The 25,518-nt window shown below is 43.8% G+C and overlaps 1 protein-coding gene across 5 annotated transcripts; it reads left to right on the top strand.

The window, feature by feature from the left end:
• Positions 1-21,196, top strand: LOC140071155 (protein phosphatase 1 regulatory subunit 12A-like). Of its 5 annotated transcripts, none has more exons than XM_072118494.1 (24): positions 1-315; positions 2,544-2,674; positions 3,492-3,610; positions 4,642-4,801; positions 5,300-5,444; positions 5,756-5,830; positions 5,921-6,006; positions 6,597-6,721; positions 6,862-6,938; positions 7,054-7,221; positions 7,389-7,465; positions 7,549-7,770; positions 8,179-8,256; positions 8,336-8,426; positions 8,507-8,662; positions 8,746-8,878; positions 8,958-9,088; positions 9,685-9,741; positions 10,005-10,024; positions 13,088-13,175; positions 13,869-13,973; positions 14,065-14,115; positions 14,825-14,875; positions 15,761-21,196. In XM_072118494.1, exons 1-24 carry the CDS (start codon positions 58-60, stop codon positions 15,845-15,847), a joined length of 2,691 nt encoding a protein of 896 aa, XP_071974595.1. In that variant the 5' UTR covers positions 1-57; the 3' UTR covers positions 15,848-21,196. The 5 variants fall into 5 exon arrangements, with proteins under 5 accessions (XP_071974595.1, XP_071974594.1, XP_071974596.1 ...); XM_072118493.1 differs by having other exon boundaries at positions 2-315; positions 6,573-6,721; XM_072118495.1 differs by lacking the exon at positions 7,054-7,221 and having other exon boundaries at positions 2-315; positions 6,573-6,721.
• Positions 21,197-25,518: the final 4,322 nt, after the last annotated feature.

Below are 25,518 nucleotides of genomic sequence, written 5' to 3' on the forward strand. Positions count from 1 at the left end.
TCCTCCCGGCCTCTCCCGGTCCCCTCCTCCCGCCTGTCTCCGGGCAGGACACGGAAGATGGCGGCGGATGATCGGTCCCGGTCGGACTCGGCTAAGGAGAAGCGTCGGGAGCAGCTGAGCCGGTGGTTGGGCTCTGACACAGAGCGATGTCTCCCGCCCGGTTCCGTCCGCCGCCCGCCCCGGGTGCGCTTCGCCCAAGGAGCCGTGTTCATGGCCGCTTGTTCGGCTGGAGACCAGGAGGAGGTCCGGCAACTGCTGGCGGCCGGAGCCCAGATCAATGGCACCAACGTGGACGGACTGACAGCTCTGCACCAGGTATGGGCAGTGCATGCTGGGAGTTGTAGTGCCTGCATACACTCTGCATTGACAGCGACTACTACTCCTAAAACTCCTAAACTCCTTAAAAGGGAGCTCCACTTATCCCTGCTACAGACTGCAGACTTCAAAAAACTTTTCCTTAACTTGTTGAAAAGATATTTGAAACTCGGTTGTCATCCATAGAATCCATAGAAATAAGTGGGAATGAGCAATGTATGGTGCTCAAGCACTACAACTCCCACTATTAGGCTGGCAGGGCATGCTGAGGGTTGTAGTTTCATAGGAGATCAAGTTGACTTAAAGTGTCACGGTATTGCTAGGAGTTGTAGTTAGTAGATCCAGTACGTGAAGTTTTACAGGTGTCCGGACATGCTGGGAGTTGTAGTTGCATAGGTGAAGCGTTGATTGGTTAAATATCTGGGCATGCTGGGAGGTGTAGTTACATAGCAGAAGAAGTGTGGAAGATTGTTGAGGTGTCAGGGGAAGCTGGGAGTTGTAGTTACATAGCAGGTAAAGCCTTGATTGTTCAAGTGTCAGGCATGCTGGGAGTTGTAGTTTCATAGGTTAAGTGTGTAACAAAGATCAGGTGTTAGGGCATGCTGGGAGTTGTAGTTACATAGCAGATAGAACCTTGATGTTTGTTCAAGTGCCTGGGCCTGCTGGGGGTTGTAGTTTCATTAGTTAAGTGTTGAACATATTTCAGGTGTCGGGGCATGCTAGGAGTTGTAGTTACATAGCGGGAAAAGCTTTGATTATTCTAGTGTCAGGGCATGCTGGGAGTTGTAGTATCATAGGTTAAGTGTGTAACCTAGACCAGGTGAAAGGGCATGCTGGGAGTTGTAGTTAAGTAGCAGATGAAGCCTTGATGATTGTTCAAGTGCCAGGGCCTGCTGGGAGTTGTAGTTTCTTAGCTTAAGTGTTGAACATATTTCATTTGTCAGTGCATGCTGGGAGTTGTAGTTTCCTTGGTTGCGTATGGGACATAGTTTAGGTATCAGGTCATGAGTTTCCTATTTCTATCCCATCCATGTTTATTGAGGAGCTACTACTGAATTTGTGTGAATAATTTGAGTGTCTTGGATGGAGAGTTCCCCTATAAGAGTACCTCTGTCAAAAATGTTCTTTTAAGGATTCAATGCCCTAATGTTTCCCTAATTATGGGGTTAAGACATCCTTATATTATATTTTAGGGGGGACAACATGTTGTGGTCTATGTTCTGCTTGATAGAAGTGAATTTCCAGTGAAATGGCTGACCCTGCCGGTTTATAGATGTCCTAAGATGTCGTCTTTTTACCCCCGTAGCGGCTTCCCAGGCCCCCAGACGTCCGAGCGTATATCCATATTGAGTAGTGTTCAGCGCGTGTAACCATCCGCATCACAGCCCACACCCCAATCTGAATTCCTCCTTTAATTATTCCTCTTGTAATGGGGTTGTCACCATTTAGTAGTAAAGTGTGAAGAACAGACCACACACCAGATGTCTACACGTCATGGCCCTCCAGATGCTGGGAGACTACAACGCTCAGCATGCTGGGAGTTGTAGTCTCTCCATATGACAAGCTCATGCTGTGGTACACATTCCTCATAATACTGACATTTTCTTGTATTTGCCTCCACCGTTTTTCATGGCCATCACATCCTGTAAAAATGAAATCTCAAGGGAAAGTGTATTAATTATATCTGTTCCTGGGAAAGCTGAGTGACAACCATTGTGGCCACTGTTATTTCTTCTAAAAGAAACCTTTGACATCACCAAGCAGGAACGTCCGGTGATAGATAATTCCTTATGGCGCTTGTAATGCTAGCCATTGTAACTATCACCCAGCTTTCCCAGGAACGGATAAGTCTTTTATAAACTTGCTTTTACCATTTTTGAATATTTTAAGGGACTATAAGTTGATTTTGCTCCCGACTCATGTTGCTCAGCCAAAGGGTCAAAATGCACGACAGTAAAAAAAATGAGAATGTAGTTGCATTGCTACTTGTACGTCACCATTTCACTATACTCGCCATACTTCCGTGAATGTATTTCTAGCGATTTCCATGTCGCTGTTGGTTGCGACAATGCAATATTTGGCCACGTGACCTACTTTCAAGTCTGTTGTACAAAACTTGCTCTGCTGTTGTTTCCTGTTATCAGCCATCCGCCATGATCATTAAGTCTTAGTATGTTGCATCTACCAATGATTATCACAATGTCCATTTTGATCTTATTATACCTTAGGCCTGTATTGACGAAAATATGGACATGGTTCAGTTTCTGGTGGAAAATGGAGCCGCGGTGAACCAGCAGGACAATGAGGGGTGGACCCCGCTCCATGCAGCAGCATCTTGTGGCTTTGTGAGCATAGCACAGTAAGTCTGGGGAGACACGACACACAAATATATTTCATTTTTTGGTTGTCACCCAACTTTCCTAGAAACAAGTAATGTTAGCCATGACAGTGTCACCTAGCTTTCTCAGACCACTGAATGGAAAATCTTTATAGCTTTTAAGTTATTCAGCATCTGCTTCTTAAACTAGACATATTTTTCCATTCAGGAGTTTGGGGAAGTTGAGTGCTAGTCCCTATGTAAGCTGTAATAGCGGCTATTTCACAGAAGGTGTAAACTTTTTCTTCACGTGCCAGAAAAGATTAGAATGTCAGTAATGACGTGATTGTTTTTTTTAACTATTACAGGTATGTGGTTAGAACAGGTTTTACTAGGGGTGCATCGCTAACACCTCCACATGCCTGTCACTTAGCTTTACACACCTACACCCCCCCCCCCCCCCACCCCCCTGTCACAGGGGTTAAATTGGTTCTCAGACACAGTATACATACAATAACTTTTTTTTTTTTTTGCAAAATTATGTGTCATTCATGTAATAGCTTTCTGTCAGTGAATGGAAACCTTCTTGTTCACATCCTAAGGTCGAAACATATTTTTCCGACACAGGAGATTTGTTCATAACAGTGTTTCAGAGCTGTATGACAGGTTTTCAGCCCACAGAGATAAACAAGACTATATCGATTCGCTGACAGCAAGCAGGGATCTTAAAATTGTAGTTTTTTTGTGTTTAACCCATTTAAATGGATTTTGATAAATGACAGCTGGCAGGGCTTTGTGTGACACGTCTTTTTTAAAATCTAAACTCCCCTTTAACGCAGTTGATTCATTTATTCGGCAGGTACTTGATCTCAAAGGGTGCGAATGTCGCTATTGTAAACAGTGAAGGAGAGCTTCCGCTGGATGTGTCTCATGAGAGCGCCATGGAGAAGCTGCTGAAGAGCGAGATCAAGAAGCAAGGTAAGTGCACTTCAAAATACAAAAAATCTACTAGGCCTCAATTTAAACCTTTCCATGATAACCAGTCAGAGCTCAACTTAAATTTTTCGCTTTGGTTACTATGGGCAACATCATGTTAAAATGGCTGCCTAAGAGAGAAACTGGGCCTGTTATCCAAAGCAACCAATCACAACATTGCTTATATTTCTAAAACTGCAGTGAGAAAATGAAAGCTGAGTTCTGATTGGCTTGTCAGTCTCACTGTTGGTCTGTTGTTTGTGTAGGCCTCTGTTCAATGTATACAAAGGCCCACGTAACCTATAAAATTACATAGGAACACCACACGCTGCCTGGGAAACCTTTTGGTTGGCACTTAGATTTACATTGTACTAGGAATTGGAAACTGGGCCTGTAGTACAGATTGGTGCCCATTCAAGAAGAGAAATTACACATATGACAGAAGTAGTAGAACCAAGTATATGATCAATAGGTGCAAATCCACCCCCTACAAATATCCTTGAAGTATCCTCATGGGACTCCATACTCATTTGCCCCTTTAAGGACTTGTTCACATAAGTTTTTTTCTTCTATTCCATAGTGTTTTACTTAAAGGGTCTTTCTTTATCCTTATAAATGATCTATTCCTCTCATAAGTCATCAGGTGGAGGTCTGACACCTGGCACTTCCACCAAACCAAGTCTCCATTCCCTGTGTAGTGGCTATCCCAGAGTACTGCAGCACAGCATGTATTCGCTTGAATTAAGAACCAAGCTGCAGTATCCCATCATGGCCTCTACACAAGGCATGGAGCCTTCTGCTGCAAGCAGCTGTTTAATGGGGGTTCTGGATGTTGGATACTCTCTAATCTGATACCTTATTCTGTATCAAATTGAAGGTCCTTGAACAATCAACTGTGTAATAAGTAGAGGTGGTTTTTTATTTATTTTGCTTTAATTTTTTGCTAATCTTGACATTGATCCCTCTTGTACACATAATTTCTGCTCTATTTTTTCTTTTTTTTTTTTTTTTTTTTTTTTTTTTTTTTTTTACAGCTGTTGATTTAGATGCAGCTCGCAAAGAGGAGGAGGAGCTTATGTTACGAGATGCTCGGCGCTGGCTAAATAATGGAAAATGCGATGATGTTCGTCATCCTACCACTGGGGCCACTCCTTTACATGTAGCAGCTGCCAAGGGCTATACTGAAGTCATAAGGTGCGCTGACAGTCACACAATGTGTTAGTGGCCATGTATGTATAAGCTCTTAGTCTCTGTGACACTTCCTTTTGGACAAGACTCAGTCAATAAATGGCCTTGTGGCATAGCAGGGTAGGTTGGATTTCCATCTTATTATGTTAATGGACCGTGTAGAGCCCCTTTAAAGTGTAGCTTATAGAATTTCCTCTGACATTGCGTGTTTCCTGATAATCTGGTTGCCCCCTCCTATATTCCATCCATGCAAGGGACAATTTATTTCTCCTCTCCTTTATAGAGGAATAAATCTGTGCACAGGACACCCCTCCTATCTCCAGCGGCCCCCATAACTCCCCATGTTTTGTGGCCTCTATATAGCACTTGTTTGTGTGCTCATAGCCTTAGAAGAACAGGGATATATTGTAAAATATATAGTATGTCTCATTCTTCTGTGTTGTTTCTCTTGTTTTCATTATATCCTATGTCTCCCTCCTTTCTCATTTTCCATATCTATCCCAGGCTGCTCCTGCAATTGGGGTTTGACGTGGATGCCCGAGACTTAGATGGTTGGACTCCTCTGCACGCGGCCGCTCACTGGGGCCAACAGGATTCATGCCGTCTCCTGTGTGAGGCACTCTGTGACATGGAAGCTATCAACAAAGTGGTGAGGGGGTCAGCGGTCTCCTCACACTATACACCGACTGCTTCTGCCCCCCATGGCTGATATTGTACCTCTATGCAGTGTATATCATGTGCGTCTGGTGTCCTCTTGGCTGTTTAGATGGTGTATTGCCTTTTGCCCTGTGTGATCTCAGTGGCTTTCTAACGCATCTGTGCTTGGTTCCCTCAACTTTCGTCTCGCGTTCTCTCTCGCTTCTTGGATCTAACAGCATTTCTCTTGCAGTGTGTTGTGACTTTTTTAAAAATGTATACTATGTTTGGCCAACACTTCAATGTTGTTTCACTTTTTTTTAGGGCCAGTCGCCAGTTGATGTTGCAGACGATAGTTTAGAGTCTTTTCTTGAAGAGATGAAGAAGAAGCAGAGCGCGGTGAGATCTCTCATGAGTCTGTATTGGGGCACTAACACATTGCACACACTACAACTCATTTATTGAACTATTGTTCTGTTCCCTTTATAGTTACGCCTGGAGAAGATGAAGAATGCTCCGCAGATAATGTCTCAGACAAGTCCTCCGAATCAAAATGCTGCAGGCAGGACACGGAGGTCTGTAATGCCATAGCGATGCATTGGTGAAGGGAATGTGGCATGTTAGTTGTGCAGTGGATTTACACAATGGATGTGGTGCATGAAGGTTCAGGATTAATCTCCCCCCCCCCCCCCCCCCCCAACCCTAAATTTAAAAAACAAAAACACTACCAATACTGTATATAGATCTTTCAATTGTCCTTTCATGATTATCTTTCAACTTGTACCCCAGATCCTTCTCAGAGGTGTTCCTAAATCACATAGTAGAAGTAGTGTTCAAGTTCTCTATCAGTGCTATATCAGTGGCTGACTATTGGTCACCATTGATCAGATACATATCCCCTTTCCAATTAATAGGAGCACATCCTGATGTCTTATAAATTTTAACTAGAAGGGGACTCGCTTATGGACCCATAGACTGTGTGCAGTGTCCACTGGTTAGTATCACAAGGGAATATGTGATGCACTGTGTGAGCTTGAAGTGTTCTCACTGGATGTGGGTGTTACACTTTGTGTGTGTTCCCGGGCACTTTGTGCACTGACCCCTTGCACGCTCCCTGCCCCCCGACCCATTTTTCATATAGGAGTTCTATTTCTCGTCTGAGCAGCCAGGAGAAGGTTGCACTTCGTGTGCAGGACAAAGAGCGCAGGACACAACCCATCACTTCCACAGTACCTACCACGCAGCCCATTGCTTCCAGTTCTGATGAGTCTGGTTCTGATGCTGAGTCCGGTGAGCATTTTTTTTTTCTTCTGCTTACTTTACAACAAGTCCCTGCTACATAGAAATTCATTATCCAGGTCCTGTCTTCAGAGCGGAAGATACAAGGAGCCATTATCCTCTTTTCCGTTTTATCCCTCTTTTCCTTGCAGAAAAAGTCAAAGCCCAAGAAAGAATTAATAATCTGAACAACCAGTTACGTAACCTTTCAACGACTGCGACGAAGAAGGTGAGTTTTCACGTTGTGGGGTGATCTGAGATCTTCCGTGGGGAAAAAAAAAAATCAATTCTTAACCATTGAAATGGAATCACAAAATAACTTTGATGCACACCACTATCCATAGACCACCACTGTACCGGAGCCTGAGAAAACTGAGCCGTCCTCCGGCTCATGGCGAGCCTCCTTGAGGAAGACTGGTAGTTCTGGCACACTGAGCTCTAGCACCACCTCTGAAGAAGGCAGGAGGGCAGCACTACCTAAATCTGCCTCCAGCTCCCAGCTAGCGGACCGAGTGTGTATTGTGACCCGACGTTTCTTACCTTAGTTTCTTTCTAGCTTCTTCACGGCTTCCTTTCTCTTCTCAGTGGACACTACCATTCTTAAAAATCTTCTTTTATTCCTCCCTGTCCTTAGTTTATAATTTCTGGAGTCATTTGACTGTATTGTTCTCTCCTTTAGGAGAAGACTGGGTCAGAGCTCCGCTTAGCTCGTGTGCCTCCAAGTCAGAAACTGTCTAGTAACCAGGAAAATGTGAGGTCAGTATCAAGATGTAAATGTAGGCTGTTGCATTTCGAGTGTTGGCCATAAATAAACTGTTTTGCTATCATTGTTCTTAAAGGGAATCTCAGTTTAGCCGTGGATCGTATACCCGTCAACGTAATGATGGAGACGAAGGACTAAACTCATTCCGTAGACAGAGGGAACCTCTGACATCAAAGACTGAACCCTCCCTGACAAGAAGAGAACCGTTAACAACCAAACTAGAAACTACAGGAACAAGTGGAAGCACTTTGTCTTCTAAAGTAGATACCAATGTGTCAGCACCAAATTCATTTAGAAGGTAAGGTATATGCCGTATAGTGGCAAATTTTCACTTGGGTCTGCATTTTGCATATATAGAGTGCAAAGCTGATTTGGCCAGTGTTTTGACCCATTTGCCTGATGGAGGCCAACGTGTCCTGTTGGCTCTCAGTGGGATGTGAGCATCACCTGACTTGGCATAGGCCATCAATATCTGATTGTTGGGGCGGACTCGACACCTAGTCCCCAGGCACAAGTGTTGTTCTAGATACATGCACTGTGCTGGGCCCAAACAGCAAATTCGTATTAGCCTCCTTCTGATCAGGTGTTGATGGCTTTTCTTGAGAATAGACCATCCAAAACAAATTGTGGGCAACCCCTTTAAGAAGGAACTTCAATATTTGTCATGAAAAGGTTCCCAAAGTGTTATCTACTCTGTCCTTTCCAGGACTACTGAGACTGCAAATGCAACAAGTACCAACTCGGAGCCAACAACAACCATTACGGAGACCAAAGAGCGGCGCAGGTAGGGATTAAACTTAATGATGGGATTGATACAGTAATTATACGTTTATACACAGTGTCTTATAATGGATTGTTTCTAGGTCTTACTTGACCCCTGTAAGGGATGAAGAGGCTGAAGCTCAGCGAAAGGCGAGGTCTCGACATGCACGGCAGTCTCGCCGATCCACTCAGGTGAGTCCTATATATACTACACAGAAATCTATGCGTGGTTCCATGATCTCTTACCATAATATTTCATGCTCCTCTTACAGGGAGTGACTCTCACAGATCTGAAAGAGGCCGAAAAAGTCCTCAAAGGACAACAAGAAAACAAAGAAGAAGTAGCCAACGCGGCGAAGCCTCAAGAAGAGGAGAGCAAAGATAACCAGACGAAGCCAAGGAGCAGCCGGGCCGCCAGTGATGATGGGGTGAGTGATCTGATTATATAAGACTTTCAGGATCGAGCTGAGAGGAGTCTTCAGTCTTGATATGTTCTATTCTGACTTTGCAGGCAGAGGTGAGCTGGAGATCCAGGATTGCCAGTTTGCAAAAATCTGATCTTTTAGGAATAACCACTCCAGATCCAACTCCAACATCCTCAGGTTCACACAGACGAGCAGCAGGACACAGTTTAGAGAGCAAAGGTTAGAGTCTAAGGGTTTTGTGTGTGAATTGAACAACTTTGCAAGTCAACTTTACTCATAGTTCTGGTGTCATTTACAGAGATGCAAAAGTCCCAAGAGGATGAGAAGGAAAGTGACGAGCGAGGTGGTAGAAACAAAGCAGGGGTGCGGGATCGGAGGAGGCCTCGAGGGAAGAGGAGATCCACTGGAGTTCCACTGACCACTAGAGATGTAAGAAGCTAGGGTTCTCTTCTCTATTTAAAGGGGCACTTTTACTAGATTTTACTGCACTAAACTTCCAGCTTCCTGAGGTAGGGGATGAGTTGTCCTTTCCAGAATTCCATCTCACGTTAACATGTAAAAAATCTCCAAAGGTTTGAGAAAATGTGTAAAGAAGAGTCAGATTTTTCCTTAGAGGAGTCAAGTTTAGAGGCTGCATGTGGATGTCAATTCAGAGGCCCCTATCTTTGGTTCTATAGTACCTAGACACTTGGTTTTGGTGTCCTCTTAAAGATAAGAATCTCATCTTTTAGATCAGGCGTGTATGTTTTGAGATCTTACAAAAAATGTTAAAAATCAGCCTGCATTATTGTAGGTTACCTATACATTTTTTGGGATAATGTGCCTTTTGTGTGCATAAGGAGGAAAACTATATCTGACCATTTCATGACTTGTATTTTGTATGTTGGAGCTTTCCCCTCCATAGGCGATTCCCAGTTGTGCCTGAGCTAGTGGTGGGAGACTATCTGCTGCGTTGTCTCCTATAGACAGGATATAAGACATATTTATATATATCCTCCAGGACTAAACTATTATTTCTTTTACAGAGTGATGGCGAAGAATCTGAGGAAGACGATGGGTCAGAGGAAAGTCCGCAAACTCAGGTGCTTGGACCTGCGTGTAGACAGTCACCTTTTTATGTCATTGAGAGGGCTATAAGGTGTATGGGAGTGGCACGTGCTAATACTTTATAACATGGGTTTCATATCTGTTTTTGCTGCGTGGCTCTCATGGTCTTGTAATGGGGTAAGTTTTCTGTGTGAATGGATCAGAATGACGGTTACATTTTTAGCTTAACCCCTTTATTCCAGGGATGTTTGCCCATACCTCGTGTGACATAATGCATTTCTATTTTTTTTCCTCCCAGGTAGATGGACTCAGCTCTAGGTAAGAATTTTACCTTTTTAATATTCAATCATTGACTGAATCATAGTGAAACCCAAAGTGTATATAATTATCTCTGTTGGGTAAGGTTTGGGGGGGGTCCCATTCTCGGCGGTTATGGTGCTGGGATGAGCATACCTTATCATTGGTCACATTTTTTTAATGGATACTGTACACTCTGTTGTGGCCTTTCTGCCAGTTGCAGCACATTTGCCCCCTGAATCTTTCGTTGATCGGCCATTGAGGTTGTAGTACTGGAAATTCCTTAAAATGGATGGGGGAGCAGTTAGTAGCAGGATTTTAGTCTCAGCAGCTAGGTTTGTTAAAAGACAAGGATTTACTACAAGTTCTCCAGATTAGGCTACATTCACATTGTGTTTATTCCCTCCGTTGTAAGGACATGTTGTAAGGCATATTCCCAACGTATTCTTACAATGGATGGCTACAAAGTATCCCACTGTATACTCTTAGGCCTTAATGCACATGACTATGTGCAGAGGCCATAAGCTAGCTGCACAAATGGTGTTAAGCTCATGGCCTCCATTGCCTCCTATTGTACACGATAAGGGTGTGGTGAGGCTCAGTGCATGCACCGTGATACATCCCTAGAGGCCAAGGCACAGGCCTAAATAAAGATAGAACAGGACTTATTCCTGCTCAGATTTGCTGTATGGACATTTTCGAGGTATGCAACACTTGCCAGGCCCTGTGGTGGGATAAATCCCCATCCCGGAGATGGATGTCATACAGTGACCTCTATCGCCTCCGCTGAGTGTATACTACCCTCTCCAGTAGGAAGCAGAATAATACATTGCAGACTGATGCGTTTTTCCATCCAGCATTTCCTACAATAGGAAAAGGAGTCTTTGTACATAGACCGTCGCATTTCTCGGTATATATACTTATCGTATCCAATATAGTTGTGTGCATGTAGTCTTAAAAGTTTGCAAATTAAGATAAGTCCCATGGTACATTTCTTGGACCCCATCACAAGAGACAATAATGTTACTGCCGGGTGTTTGTACATATGGGACTCCCCTGTCATGGCCTTCCGTCTGGTGCCCTTGTACAGCATTGGTGTGATTCCCCGGGGAGGAGCACCTATCTCAGCCACTAATTCTCTAATCCATGTTGAACGGCTGCCATTTCTAACACCGTCCAAACAATTGCATTGACTCCACTTAGGAAAGAGCCTCGCGTGTTAGCGTCTTTCCTCCCTTGTACAAATTTGAAGGTCAGAACAACCATATCTACAAGATATAAATCCTGGCATGATGCTGGTTTATAACAAATCATATTTATGAGTCTCTCTGTGTCTGGCTTACAGCACTGGAATATTAATAGTTTTATGATTATTTCAGCAAAAGGAAATAATAGAATGTCTTTCTGGGAACAAATGTTTCTCTTTTAATTTTTAGTATATGTTGAGCAGATCAGAGAAGTTCCACTGGGTTTGGCATTGATCATGGGCCCACACAAAGCACAAAGATATAGATTATTTGGCTCCGTGTCCCTGTATTGTGGCTTCCATTCACTAGTTTCTCCTTCCCTTTTTTCCCCATCTCCCCTCCTTTCCTTTTTTCCTAATTACGTCCCTCCCCCTTTTTAACATTTTTTAATTTTTATTTTGTTTCGTTTTATGGATACACCTCCCTCACTGAATAAATGATAACATTTTGTTTGTTGGGGTCTGGCTCCTTCGGACATTACATGTTTCTAAAATGAAGAGAGGCCTGGATGACTTTCTGGAGAGAAAAAATATCACGGGTTATGGGGATAAAACATTTATTTAATTCTTAAAGGTTGGACTTGATGGACTTGCGTCTCCTTCCAGCCTTATATACTATGATACTATGAAGGTCCGTTCCCACTAATTGATGACGGAGCAGGTGGAGCATGGGTGCTGTTGCTCCTATTTCTATTTTTATGGGACTGCCGGACAAATTGGAGCACTCTAACACTAGGGAATGCATATAGAAGCAGGTCACATGAAAGACCCGACGGTTCCTCTATTGAAAGCGGCGGTTCCCCTTTCTTGTGATCAGAGGGGTCCTAGCAGCTGGACCCACACCATTTAAAAGGTTATCTCCTGTTTGTGGATAGAGTATAACAATTGAACACTGGACAATCGCCTTTAAGAAATTCTCCTTTTAAAGGGACTTTGTCATCAGGTTTAACCCCATTAAACCATGTCATGTGCAACTAAGAAAAGATAAGTCAGACTTTGTCAGAAATGAGTCAAGTTTAGAGGCCGCAGGGGGAGTGTCACTTTAGATGTCCGTATCTTTGGTTCTGTAGTAAAAATGCTTTTGGTGTCAAATTAAAAATACTAATCATTAAAGAGAAAGACAATAAAGACTTATTATGGAATATGAGCTGCAGATAAAAATCCACTTCCTGCCTATTTTTACCTCTCTGGTTCTGTAGCTTATAGAACCACCATCCATGTGTGATCTAAAAGATGAGATCCTTACCTTTTAATATGACATAAGCAACATGTTACCAGAAATTAAAGAACTTAAAATAATGGTTTATAATAAATTTATGCTCCCTCTGCAGCCTTTAAACTTGACTTGTCTCCAGCAAAATAAAGGACGAGCATTCACATAAAAGAAGGAATCCCAGAAAGGACATTTCATACCCTACCTGAGGGGCTGGTAGTGTAATGGGGTAAAACCTGGTGACTACCCCTGGATGCAGACCTTAGGGCTCTAGAAGTATAATGACTGATATAAGGGGATGGGGGTGCACATCATGTGCATTTTGACAAACTTGTTGCACTGGGTGCATTAGAGGAGCACTAAAACTTTACATACAAAACTTAAACTAGTAAACTAGAAATGTAGCAAAGTGAGACTTTAGTTCTGTCTACTTGGCAATAATTGTATCTATGGAGACGTGGTTTGTAGCTCCGGGCACACGCTATTGTATGGTCTCTATTGTGTGATGTATTGTTAAGGTTGACGCCCGCAGCATGTGGCGTACCATCCGCCTGTCATCTTTTTACTTTATGATCTCCTGTTCTGCTTTATTGTTTACGCTTTCCGATACTAAAATATCTTCCAGGGCGGATACAGTTTCCAATGCGCACAACGCAAGCCGGGTAGAAGCAGCCATCGCGGCTGAACACAGGGACACAAAAGATTTCAAAAAAGTAAGTTGGCCAAGTCTGCAGCTGCAGCCTGTCCCACTTGCCTTAAAAAATGAACAATCACAAGTGAGGAGCAGGGGAGACTGTGGACCTGCATCTGAACCTGTCACGACATTTTTCACAAATACAGTTAGTGACAGGTTTCCTTAGAGCCCTATTAACTAACTGACGCTAAATATGGTTTCCCTCAGATCCTAATAAAATCCGTTATAAACTTGTCTGGTATCCAGGGATATCTATAGCTAATCAGGAGGCGTGGCCTAATATCATGTGCCCAGGGTGACATAATCTCAGGTCCTTTAGCCTCCTAACATTAGCAAATAGTACACCATGCACATATCTGATCACATGAAATCACAGCAGCCTGCATGGAGAGGATTAGAAGTCCGTGGAGGCATTTTGTGATTTCATGTGATCATGTGGTATGGGGAGTTAATTGCATCCCCCCCCCCCCCCCTGTCAGCTTTTTGTAAGCAGGAGGCAGGAGAGGGAGAAGTAAAATGTGAGTTTCTGCAGTGTGAGTTTAGAGACTGCTGCTCTGTATAGCGTGTGCACTATGGCCCTTGAACTAAAAGAAGTATAAATAAGTTTCACAATATAGAATATAAATATTCTTTTATATAGTTCTACTGTAAGTAACACTAGTTCATCTACAGAAAGTGTCGAGACTGAGCGTCCATTGTTCTATTGTTCCAGCTTTATGAAGACTTGATGAGAGACAATGGACGACTTCGTTCTCAGCTGCTAAACACCCAAAACTTGGTAAATGAGACAAAAGCCGAGTTGGAAAGAGTCAACCAGGTAAGAGGGGCACCAGTTGTGTAGATCTATGTGAAGGGCTCTTTACATTTAGAGGTTTATACTTTAATTTCACATTTTTTTTTATTTATAGAGACAGGAAAGAGGCGTTGACAGATCGTTTCTGATTGATACAGAAAAAAAGGTGAGATGTTATATTCCCAAAACACACTTATTGATTTCTCTATATTTTGATACTTAAAAGGCAAGTCAACTTTAAAGGGGTCGCATACCTCCCGAATTTTATAATGGAGAAAGAGGGACAGAAGCTTCAGTGCATGTAGAGCACTGCAAAATATTTTTGTGCCCTTTGCCATGCCCATGATCCCAATACTTATTCCTGTAACACCCCCTTTCTCCTATCCTGTGTCCCACCCACACAGTATAATGTATCCCCATTTATAAAACCTCACCTTTTAGCTATCACCTATAGTACTACTCCTTTCTTACCCCCCCCCCCCCCCACACACACACACTGGTTCCCCCTTCCCTGTATAATAATCCTCCTTTATAATTTGTGTAGCCTCCTCATAATTACCCATTTTTTTGGCTTCCACCCCACTTAAAGACCCCTCTTTCCTGTAGTCTTCCATAAAAGAGCCCCTTTTCTGTAGCACCTGCACCCACACTTCCTACAGCCAGCTTAATGCCACCTCCTTGTTGCCCCTCTTCGCTCTCCCTTTCCTTTTGCAAGTTCCCTCGCAGCAGCTTTTAGCCTCTTTTAACTCTTGTCTATTTATTAGTTGAGGCTCCTTAAAGGGTTGACCTCCCTTATAATTTCCTGATTGTGTATTTGAAGGGGTTTTCGCGACCAGACAAGCCTTTTAACAGACTGACTTTTCATTTATTAACAGGAGAAGCAAATTTTGGAGCGTAGGGTATCTGAACTTCAGGACGAGCTGAAGGTGAGATGAGATTTCAATGTAAACACACGGACGGCATTCCGAAGCGCGGTGCACGTGGACAAGCGACTGAACACTATACGAATCCAATATAAAGACGTCCCGGCACACACAACATCTTTTTGCTTGAAAGAAACTTATGCTAATAAATTTAATTTCAAGCAAGAAGACCTTTTGTGTGCCGGGGCGTCTTTATATTGGTGAGATGAGATTTGTCTGCTGTGGGATGTTATGTACACCCATACTGTTTATAAGGCTTTTTATATTCATTGTAACTCATACTTAAGATAGGTAATAAATATCTGATTGGCGAGGGTCCAAGAGGAACTCCCGGATGTGGTTGCATCATATGGACTTTTTGCTCCTTAGAACCATTAAAGTGAGTGGGAATGAGCTGCAATACCGAGTACTGCCTCTGTAGAAAGTCTCTTGCCCTTTGTGTATTGTACAAGATGGGACGGAAGACCGATATGGGATTAGGGTGAGCAGATCCAGTGTATGGGAAGAGCGCAGATCCATGAGGAGAGTATAATTGAGAATCAATAGGCAATGATGGGATTAGGAGCCATTGAGAGGCTGCCATTGCAACTCATCGACGCCCCCGGTAATGTCAAGAGGGGGAAGGGAAGTTTGGAAATCCTCGCCAAGATGGTTGTTGTCATTTTAAGTAAATATACTGCGTTTGTGGTAAAGGGGGCAGGACTGCAATACCAACCGTAGCCACTGTAGTCACGGGAATTCAAGACACCGCAGCTCTACATAATCTTCAACAGGCAGGTCCTTGACAACCCCTTTAAGTAAAGCACATGCAATAAAGGGTAGGAATAGAATTGTCCGTGTTTTTATAATTCCCTTTCCGTTGCTCATGTTGTGTGTTCTTCCGCCCAGGTTCTTGGGGATCTGAAGGCTGACAACCAACGCTTGAAGGATGAGAATGGAGCCTTAATCCGAGTTATTAGTAAGCTATCCAAATAGCCGAGCTGCCTCAGGACCTGCTCCGTGTTACCTGCTCTCCCACCAGTCACCTCCACCGGGACAAACTAAGGAGCTGGGGATTATCGGATATGTGATCAGCCTCTCCTCCATATTACCACCTCACTCGTTTTCCACATAGCCACCCCTCAGACTGTACGGGAAGTGTCACGTCGGAGGCCGCGTTATATCTTGGGAGCAAGAAGATCCCCCTAGAGAAAGAGGAGGTTCCCCTTTGTGTAAGCACCGACACATCACATCCTATTTGTAAGAGCAAATTTTCCAAAAAGTTTGGCCTAAAGACCATCTAAAAGCTGCAGCTCTCGGGACATTGATGCACTTTTCTAGAATATTTTACATTTTCCGCAGCCTCACGGTTGGACGCAAGAACCTCACCTTTCCGTAACAGTCTGCAGGCGTTCCTCACAATTTTGGCATAAACCACTCAACACCTCCCGGGTTCAAAACCAAAAAAAAAGTGATTTCTATAAAAAGACAACAGGACAGACGATGAACCACACCATTTTGTCGTCCTAACGACCCCTCCCTCGGCCTGACCTTATGGAGTTCTGTGGATTACCAGAGAGGAGCGCTCTTAAAGGGATTGGCTGCTGTATATGTCCTGACCACTATGTCCTCCTACCCCCTTCGTGTGCTCTGCAGGATGGGACGGAGGACAGGGATAGGAGTGGGGTGAGCAGATCCGACCTTTTGGGAAGAGCACGAGTCTATAGGATGGTGTTATATTATTATTTTTTTTTTTTGTTTTGGTTTAGTGTTTTTATTTTTTACTTTATGCAACCGATGTCACTTTGTTGAAAAAGCTGCCAGTATGGGTAGGTAACACCGTATGTTCTGTTTCATGAGCACATTTTTTTAACACTAGACTCTGACGCGTTATGTTATTTTCCCCACTTTTTAGCAGGGAGAGAGGATTTTATTTTATTTATTGTGATTATTTTAAGTTGGGCAGTCCATATATTTTTTTTGTTCCCATTGATAGATTTTATTAATCAGGATCCCCTTTTATTGGCAATGATTACGACAAAGCTGCTATTACTGAATCTCTGACGGTTTATAGAAAACTCCAATCATTCTAGTCCATGTCATGGCCCAATGTACCTGCAGCTTTAGATGGAAGCGGAGGTTTCATATGTCCGTATGGGGAAACTATGTGTCACCAAAATTCCGAGCACTTGCTGCTGCAATGTAGAAATTGTACTGTAATAGATAATAGCACGGAGTTTCCTTAGTTTGTGGCTATGGGGCTCCTACAAACTGGTGGCTACTTTTAGTTTTTGGCTAAAGTTTTCTTTAAAGGGAGCTTGTCACATTCGAAATGCAGTCCAGTCTGTATGTTATAGAGCAGGAGGAGCTGAGTAGATTATACATACTGTCCTACCTGCAGGCAGCATGTTATAGAGCAGGCGGAGCTCAGCAGATTGTACATAGTGTCCTATCTGCAGGCAGCTTGTTACAGAGCAGGAGGAGCTGAGTAGATTGATCTAAAGTTTTATGCGAAAAGATTCTAAATGTATTTTTGTATTATTTTTGACATTTTAAGTCATTGTTGATTAAGGAGTTCATTCGGTGGTCCAAAATGATTGACGTCTGTTACAGAGTGCACATTTATACAGGAAAGATTGTCAATCACTTTGTAGGACTGCCCTCTGGAATCTTTAGCTCAGGTAGGACACTGTGTACAATATGCTCAGCTCCTCCTGCTGTATGACATGCTGCCCATCTCCTCCTGCTGTATAACATGCTGCCGGCAGATGGGACACTATGTACAATCTGCTCAGCGCCTCCTGCTCTATAACATGCTGTCTACAGATGGGACATTATGTATAATCTGCTCAGCTTCTCTTGCTCTATAAGATGCTGCCTGCAGATAGGACACTATGTACAATCTGCTCAGCTCCTCCTGCTCTATAACATGCTGCCTGCAGATAGGACACTATGTACAATCTGCTCAGCTCCTCCTGCTCTATAACATGCTGCCTGCAGATTGGACTGCATTTGCGATGCGACAAGTTTCCTTCATAAGACCCTTCTTCAGAAAGATTCAATTTTAACTCATTTGTTCAGTCCAACCTTTCTACCATCCCTCTTAATCTGATGAATGGGCCTGATTTTAGCAGATGGATGATACGTATTGAAGTATTTATATAGCTGTGTTGCCAAATCGCACAATTTTAGAACATTTTTAATGGAGGTGCCAATACGTGGAGGCAAAACTCCCTTATCCAGAGTAACTATAATAGATTTTTAGTCCCACCATATATTAGATATCCGTCAGTTTAGCCGACATATTTTAGGTCTCTTAACTTTGTCTGCTTCAGTTCTCAGAAATGTCCCTCGCTAAACCTTTTCTTCTCACTGTATGAAGCCTTGAGTATTACTGCTGAGCTTTGGAATATTTCTGTGCCTGCGTTCCATCTACAAACCCACCATTCATTATGAATGTGACAAATATGTAAAATATCCCTTAAAAATCCAAAATGTGTTCCTCCAAGGGCCCGGTTAAAAGGGAAAACATTTTAGGGGAACATTAAGCTCAAAATTATAAAAAAAATAACACTTGCATCACCAATCCACTGCCTCTTCTATTCCTCGGTTTATTGGGTCCCTGATGGTCTCACTTTCCAGGTTGCGTCTCAGACTGCTTGACCGACGCATCGGATTGGCTGAGGTGCCACTTCCTGTGGGAGGAGCCGGGAACAGGAAGTAGTAATTGCTAAAACGGGAGTGAAAGCGGATTAGTGAGGGATTGCTTTTTTTAAATTTTTTTTTTTATTCCCTTGCCAAAATGTTTTTGGCATAGACGAGGCTGAAAAAGCAGCTTGTATATTGCAGGTACTGTACTATTGGCTGAGCACTACCTATAGAGATCCCAGAATGTTACAGGGTTGTATCTGTACTCCAGGACAGGCTCCGCTCTGCATTCTTAGTCTGGTCATACTCAGATCAGCCTTCAGTTTCTCTCCGTCACCCCCCCAGTAATATATATATACGCTCGGCTGGGAATACGTTGTAATTCCAGGGAAAGAATGAGGGAGGAGAGAACGCCAGACACTTCTGCTGCGTCTTGTCTTAAAGTAATAGCCTTAAGTCATCGGGCATGGCAGATATATCTCTCCCCCCCTTCCTCAAAAAAAACGTGATCGGGGTTCAGAATCGATAAAAACGTTATGTTCTGCCTTGACTTTTCCATATATTTACTCATTTTATATTATTCATACTCTCTTGTAAAGTTAGAAAATGTAAAAAATCAAATATTCCAGCACTTTTAACTCGTTTTCCTTCCCCCTGACTGTTCTGTATGTGGCTGTAAGACAACTGACTGCAGCAGGAGACCCCCCCCCCTTACAATAAAGATTATAGAGGTTGTCAGGTCACTACAAGTTCTCCCCTATTTTGCTAATGGTGAGGGTCCTAGCGGTGGAATCCCCACAGATCACAAAAACGTGGGTCTGATGTACCCCAAAAGAATGGAGCAGGGCGGGTCAGACGTGTGCACTGCCGCTCCATTCACTGTCTAATGGACTGATGGAAGTAGCCAAATACTGCACTCGGCCATCTCTGTAAGTGACCTTGAGATGATAATAATTCCTTTATTTATATAGCGCACACAGATTACGCAGTGCTGCACAGAGCTTGTCCCTGTACCCAATGGGACTCAACCTACCAGTATGTTTTGGAGTGTGGGAGGAAACCGGCGGACCCGGAGGAAACCCACGCAAACACGGAGAGAACATGTAAACTCTTTGCAGATGTTGACCCTGGGACTTGAACCCAGGTCAAATAGAAAGGAAGTCAAATGAGTGACCCCATTCTCGTTATCCGCGTGGTAGACTCCCTCTGATCCGCATGTTATCCCCCATCCTTGTAGTGACTCGAAAGCCCTTTAATCTTCATGTAGAAGGGGAGAGGTTCTTGCTATAGTCAGTTGTCTTACATCTACACTCAGCGCAGTGATAGGGGGTCCTAGCTATGGGGCGCCCATGGATTACCCCCAATGAAGAGAGTAGCCGGTCGCTCTTGCACTTCCTTCTCTATTCATCTCAATGGCGCTTACAGATATAACCGAGTGCAGCAACTTCTGTCAGTGCCATAGACGGCGAATGGAGCTTCAGCGCATGTGTCCATCCTGACACTTCTTTAGTTTGGGGCATAGCGGATCCCTGTTCTCGTGATTCTGTATAGTGGGAACCCCACCGATCAACAAGTTATCCCCTAACCTGTTGTGACTGGACAATTCCTTTAAGCCCCTCCCTTCTGACAACATCTAACCGATTTCGGAACAGTTTTGCATGTTCTCCGTGTCTTTTTGGAACTGCGGACAGTTTGCAGATGTTAACCCCTAATAGCATCCATTTCTGAGTATTTACATACATCTAGAATAGTACAGGAGTATGTGCCCTTTTCATATATATTTTCTCCAGAGTCCAGGGTGACCCCCCATTCGGCCCGGGCATTGGTGCAACACCTTTTCACATAATGGATGCAACGCGGGCAGAGAAGTGACTCCGGTCTGTGACGAGGCAGAATCTGTCGCCGCTCTCGGACTACAGAAGGAAGAATTTTTTTGTAATCTGCAGCAGGAAGCAGAACAGTGAGAAAGAGCAGAAGGCCGAATGCTAACAAATTTCCTGGCATTGACCCAAGTGAGGGACGTCAGGGGCTGCGGTTAGCCCCTTATAGAAGGACATGAAGCGCATGTTACTCCCATTACCTCTCCAGTCTCTTGTGAAACCTAATCCCCTGCATCCCCCCCCTCCTCCTCCTCCATCCGTGTGCACCCCGTCTACTTCTGCCTGTGTTTTCTTTTTTTCTTTTTTTTTGTTTTCACTCACGTGTTATTAATATTTTGTGCAATATATTATATTTATAAATGGTTTTTACCAAACACTGCGTTCCTTCATGCTGCGGTTACTTGCCTTTTTAATTTTAATTTTTTTTGCTTTGATATTGTTTATATAATTTATAAATGCACTGTTTTATTTTCCAAGGCACTAATTTGTGTGTTTTAGTTTTTTTTTTTTTTTTTTGCTCATTTGCCAATGGTCCGACTCGTTAGACCTGTCTCCATGTGTCCATTGCCCTGTAGTATCCTATTGTGTCTAAAAGCAGAACTTGGCAGACTTTGGGTCTCCGGCTGCGGGCGGACTGTATATGGTCTGTATATATCCACAGGTGGAGACCAGGGGGAGGCCTGGATCTGGTTCATTAGTCCCATTCCATGAATATCCTTGTGTGTACGTCTGTCCTCCTCTACAGCTGTGTGTCTTACTGGTGACGGGACGTCCTCCCATCACACCCAACATACAAATAAACTCACTTTGAAACATGCGTCTGATCTCCCTTCATGTCACATATTCACTTGTTGGTTACTCATGTATAAAGGATGAGAATATGCAGAGGGACAATAAGAATTCTATATGCTGCCGATGTTGTAAGTTTTAACCCCCTACAAAGAGTGGAGAGGTCTGCAACTAGAATCTAAAAGAAATCTAGAATATCACAGTGTAGAATTTTTTAAATAATTAGCATTTTATGTTATGAAATAAGTTTGGTTTTTCTATTATATCAAATACTTAAAGAGGACCTGTCACCCATAAATTCGGCTCCTAGTGCTTAAACAAACCCCACAGTGTTAGAATGATAGGAAACCTCCGATAACTCTTTCTAACACTGCCGCGGAGTACAATGTAAACGCCGGACCGCTCTCAAAGTGGTCCGATGTATTCATGAGGGGGCGGGTTTAGGGGCGGTGACTGCCGCATGACACGCGGCAGTCACCACCGGTCTATGGAGCGGTCGGTGAAGAGGCAGCAAGCGGTCCGATGTTTACATTGTACTCCGCCGCATGACACGCGGCAGTCACTGCCGGCCTATGGAGCGGTCGGTGAAGAGGCAGCGAGCGGTCCGATGTTTACATTGTACTCCACCGCATGACACGCGGCAGTCACTGCCGGCCTATGGAGCGGTCGGTGAAGAGGCAGCGAGCGGTCCGATGTTTAAATTGTACTCCGCCGCATGACACGCGGCAGTCACTGCCGGCCTATGGAGCGGTCGGTGAAGAGGCAGCGAGCGGTCCGATGTTTACATTGTACTCCGCCGCATGACACGCGGCAGTCACTGCCGGCCTATGGAGCGGTCGGTGAAGAGGCAGCGAGCGGTCCGATGTTTACATTGTACTCCGCCGCATGACACGCGGCAGTCACTGCCGGCCTATGGAGCGGTCGGTGAAGAGGCAGCGAGCGGTCCGATGTTTACATTGTACTCCGCCGCATTGTTAGATAGCGGTATCGGAGGTTTCCGATACCACTATCATTCTAACACTGCGGAGTTTAAGCACTAGGAGCTGCTTACTTTATGGGTGACGGGTCCTCTTTAAAGGGAACCTATCATCAGCAATTGACCACTATCAGCATATTGTCCAACAGCATAACATCTTCTAGTTTTTGTTTCTTTCATGGTCCATGGTGGTGTATCTGTGATTGCATCGGATTTCAGGACATCTGGTTAGTGACGTCTCTGGATGTAGGACCTTTTTGAGGAAGAGAGAGCTTGACTTCAGTGTTAAAATCTCCTCCTCTTTAACTTTATACAACCAATTTACATCTCACTTCAAAGTTGAGTTTCTGGATGATGCCTCCATGAAAGAAACACAATATGGAAACTACTCTGCTGCTGGCAACATACTGGTAGTGGTTTATTAAGGTCAAATTCTGCTGACAAGTTCCCATTGATATTAGGTACAGAAACCTTTGTTTACAATTACCGAGGTCGGAGTTTTCCTGTAGTTTTTGTAGTTTGCACACGCTGCTGCAGGGATTTTGGCCCAGTCCTCCATGCAGATCTTCTCCAGATCTTTTCAGGTTTTAAGGCTGTCACTGGGCAACATTAAGTTTCAGCTCCCTCCAAAGTTTTTCGATTGGAGCCTGGTTAGGTCTCGCAATACATGGCTCCATTCATCTTCCTTTCCATGCAGTGCAGTCCTCCTGTCCACCTTTGCAGAAAAGCAAACGCACAGTCTGATCTCTCCACCCCATGCTTCACCGATGGGATGATGTTCTAAGGGTTGTACTCATCTTTTTCATCTTTCCAGTGAAGTTGATACCTAAAAGTTCTATTTTGGTCTGATCTGACACATGAACTTCTCCCATGACTCCTCTGGATCATCCGAATGGTCAATGCCGAACTTCAAATGGGCCTGGACATGTGGTGGCATGAGCAAGGGGGACATGATTTTAATCCATGACAGCGTAGTGTGTTACCAACATAATCTTTGAGGCTGTGGTCCCAGCCGGATTCAGGTCATTGATCAAGTCCTCCTGTGTAGTTCTGTGCTGATTCCCCACCTTTCTCAGAATCCTCGTTTCCCCACGAGGTGAGATCTTGCTCGGAGCCCAAGGCCGAGAAGTCATCTTGTATTTTCTTCCATTTTCTAATAATTGTTGACATCTAACCTGGCCTACTGTCCCATAGCTTATCACAGCCTTATGCAGGTCCACACTGTTGTCCCTGGTGTCCTTAGGCCCCTTCCACACTTGCGTTTTTCACGCGCGTGTTCTGTGCGTGCTTTTGACGTGCAGAACTTGCATTGCACCCATAGTAATCAATGGGCTTTTTCACACTTGCATTTCTTTTCACGCACACACGTGCGTCCCCCCCCCCATTTAAATCTCGACATGCTCTATTTTTGCAAGTCACGTGCATGAAAAACGCACCATACAAGTCTATGGAGATGCATCAAAAACGCATTGCACTCTGAGACACTTGCAAGTGCAATGCAAGTGCAATACGTTTTTCACGCATCAATTGCCATAGAAAAGATAGAGCTCAGTCCTGAGTCATTTCACGCGCGTGAAAAACGCATTGAAAAACTGAGACACTGAACAAACTCTGACTGAAAACTGATTGCACTCTGATGCAAAATGTGCATTTTTCACTGACCAAACCCTGATCAAACTCTGACGTGACGTGCAACACAAGTGTGGAAGGGGCCTTAGACAGCTCTTTGGTCTTGGACGTGGTGGAGTTGGAGTGCAATTGATTGATTGATTTCCTTTATACCAGAAAGAAGTTCAAACAGGTACAATTAATTCACTACCCTAGAAAACCATAATTTTCGTCGGGCTCATCCTTTATCAAGTGGATTCCATTAATAACATAAGATGGAGTTACCATTTAAGCAATTTTGCAATCCTCTACTATCATTTTTAGGGTCTCTTATGATTGCATTAAAGCTGTGTAGGACTGTTGCTCTGTTATTTCTCCATTTACCATTTGGAGGGTGTCCCCCATCCAATACCTGTCCATCTGTACAAGCAGTATAAGGGCTGTTTCATACGTCCGTCTGTAAATTACAGTCCAGTGTCCAGTTTCACGACTGAACCACGATGTCCAGGACAGGAATCCTTGTACCATAGAGATATTGGATACAAGTGGACTGATATCATGATTACAGCTGGGAAGCAGGGACTCCTTGTATCACATGTCACTATTGTGCAGGGGGTTCTGTCCTGAGAGAGTAGTCAGTTCATGAAACTGGACATTGCATGGCCTGTGACTCCCAGACCCACCATAGCAGTGCAAAACTGCCCTAACACTGTTTAGAGACCCCCTTTTGTGAGGATTATAACACCCACTTATCTGTTTATTCATGAACTGTATGACTTCAGGCTTCCTAGCTCGGGATGCCATTTCTTGTGTGCGTAGCGTCTACTCGACTACTCTCATCTATAAATTCATACAAAAGTGTAAGTGAACCTTAAAGGGGTGTCCCAGATTTCAAAAATCGTTCATTCAACCATATGATAGCTGATCAATATCAGAGGGGGCAACACCAAACAATACCACCGATTAGCTGGTCACAGCTTGTGCTTCAGAAGCAAGTGATGTCATTTGTCCCCTATGTGTAGCTCAGTCCTATTTAAGTGTAATACTGATCATAGCCACTATACTATGCAGCGTCTTTTCACTATACAAATCCCCAAATTCCACTTTAAAGGAGTTGGCCACTTTACGTCATGTATTTGTAATGTTATGATCTATTAATAGTTCTGCTCCGCTTTCTTGATAGGTAAAGTGAAGCCTCCTGTTTTTTACCTCACCAGCCAGAGATTCCTGACCATAAAATGGCCACAGATGGAGGTTCATGTGATCTCTATCTATCCATAAGCCATCATCCTGCCAGGATCACATGACCCTCCATCTGCGGCCATGTTATGGTCAGGAATCTCTGGCTGATGAGGTAAAAGACAGGAGGCTTCACTTTACATATCAAGAAAGCGGAGTAGAACTACTATGTAAAGTGAAGCCTCCTGTCTTTTACCTCATCAGCCAGACATTCCTGACCATAAAATGGCCGCAGATAGCGGGTCATGTGATCTCTATCTGTCCATGAACAATCGCCCTACTAATATAAAGTCTTAGCAGGACGATGGCTTATGGACAGATAGAGATCACATGACCCTCCATCTGCCGCCATTTTATGGTCAGGAGTCTCTGGCTGATGAGGTAAAAGACAGGAGGCTTCACTTTACATATCAAGAAAGCGGAGTAGAACTACTATGTAAAGTGAAGCCTCCTGTCTTTTACCTCATCAGCCAGACATTCCTGACCATAAAATGGCCGCAGATAGCGGGTCATGTGATCTCTATCTG

Source organism: Engystomops pustulosus, chromosome 7 (assembly GCF_040894005.1).
Source record: "Engystomops pustulosus chromosome 7, aEngPut4.maternal, whole genome shotgun sequence".
NCBI lineage: Eukaryota > Metazoa > Chordata > Amphibia > Anura > Leptodactylidae > Engystomops > Engystomops pustulosus.

Excerpts from the sequence above, each read along its gene's own strand:
- LOC140071155 (XM_072118493.1), top strand. The coding sequence starts at position 58 with ATGGCGGCGGATGATCGGTCCCGGTCGGACTCGGCTAAGGAGAAGCGT. Across the intron at positions 9,089-9,684 it reads TTCCACTGACCACTAGAGAT|AGTGATGGCGAAGAATCTGA; the intron begins GTAAGAAGCTAG and ends TTTCTTTTACAG. Across the intron at positions 9,742-10,004 it reads AGGAAAGTCCGCAAACTCAG|GTAGATGGACTCAGCTCTAG; the intron begins GTGCTTGGACCT and ends TTTTCCTCCCAG.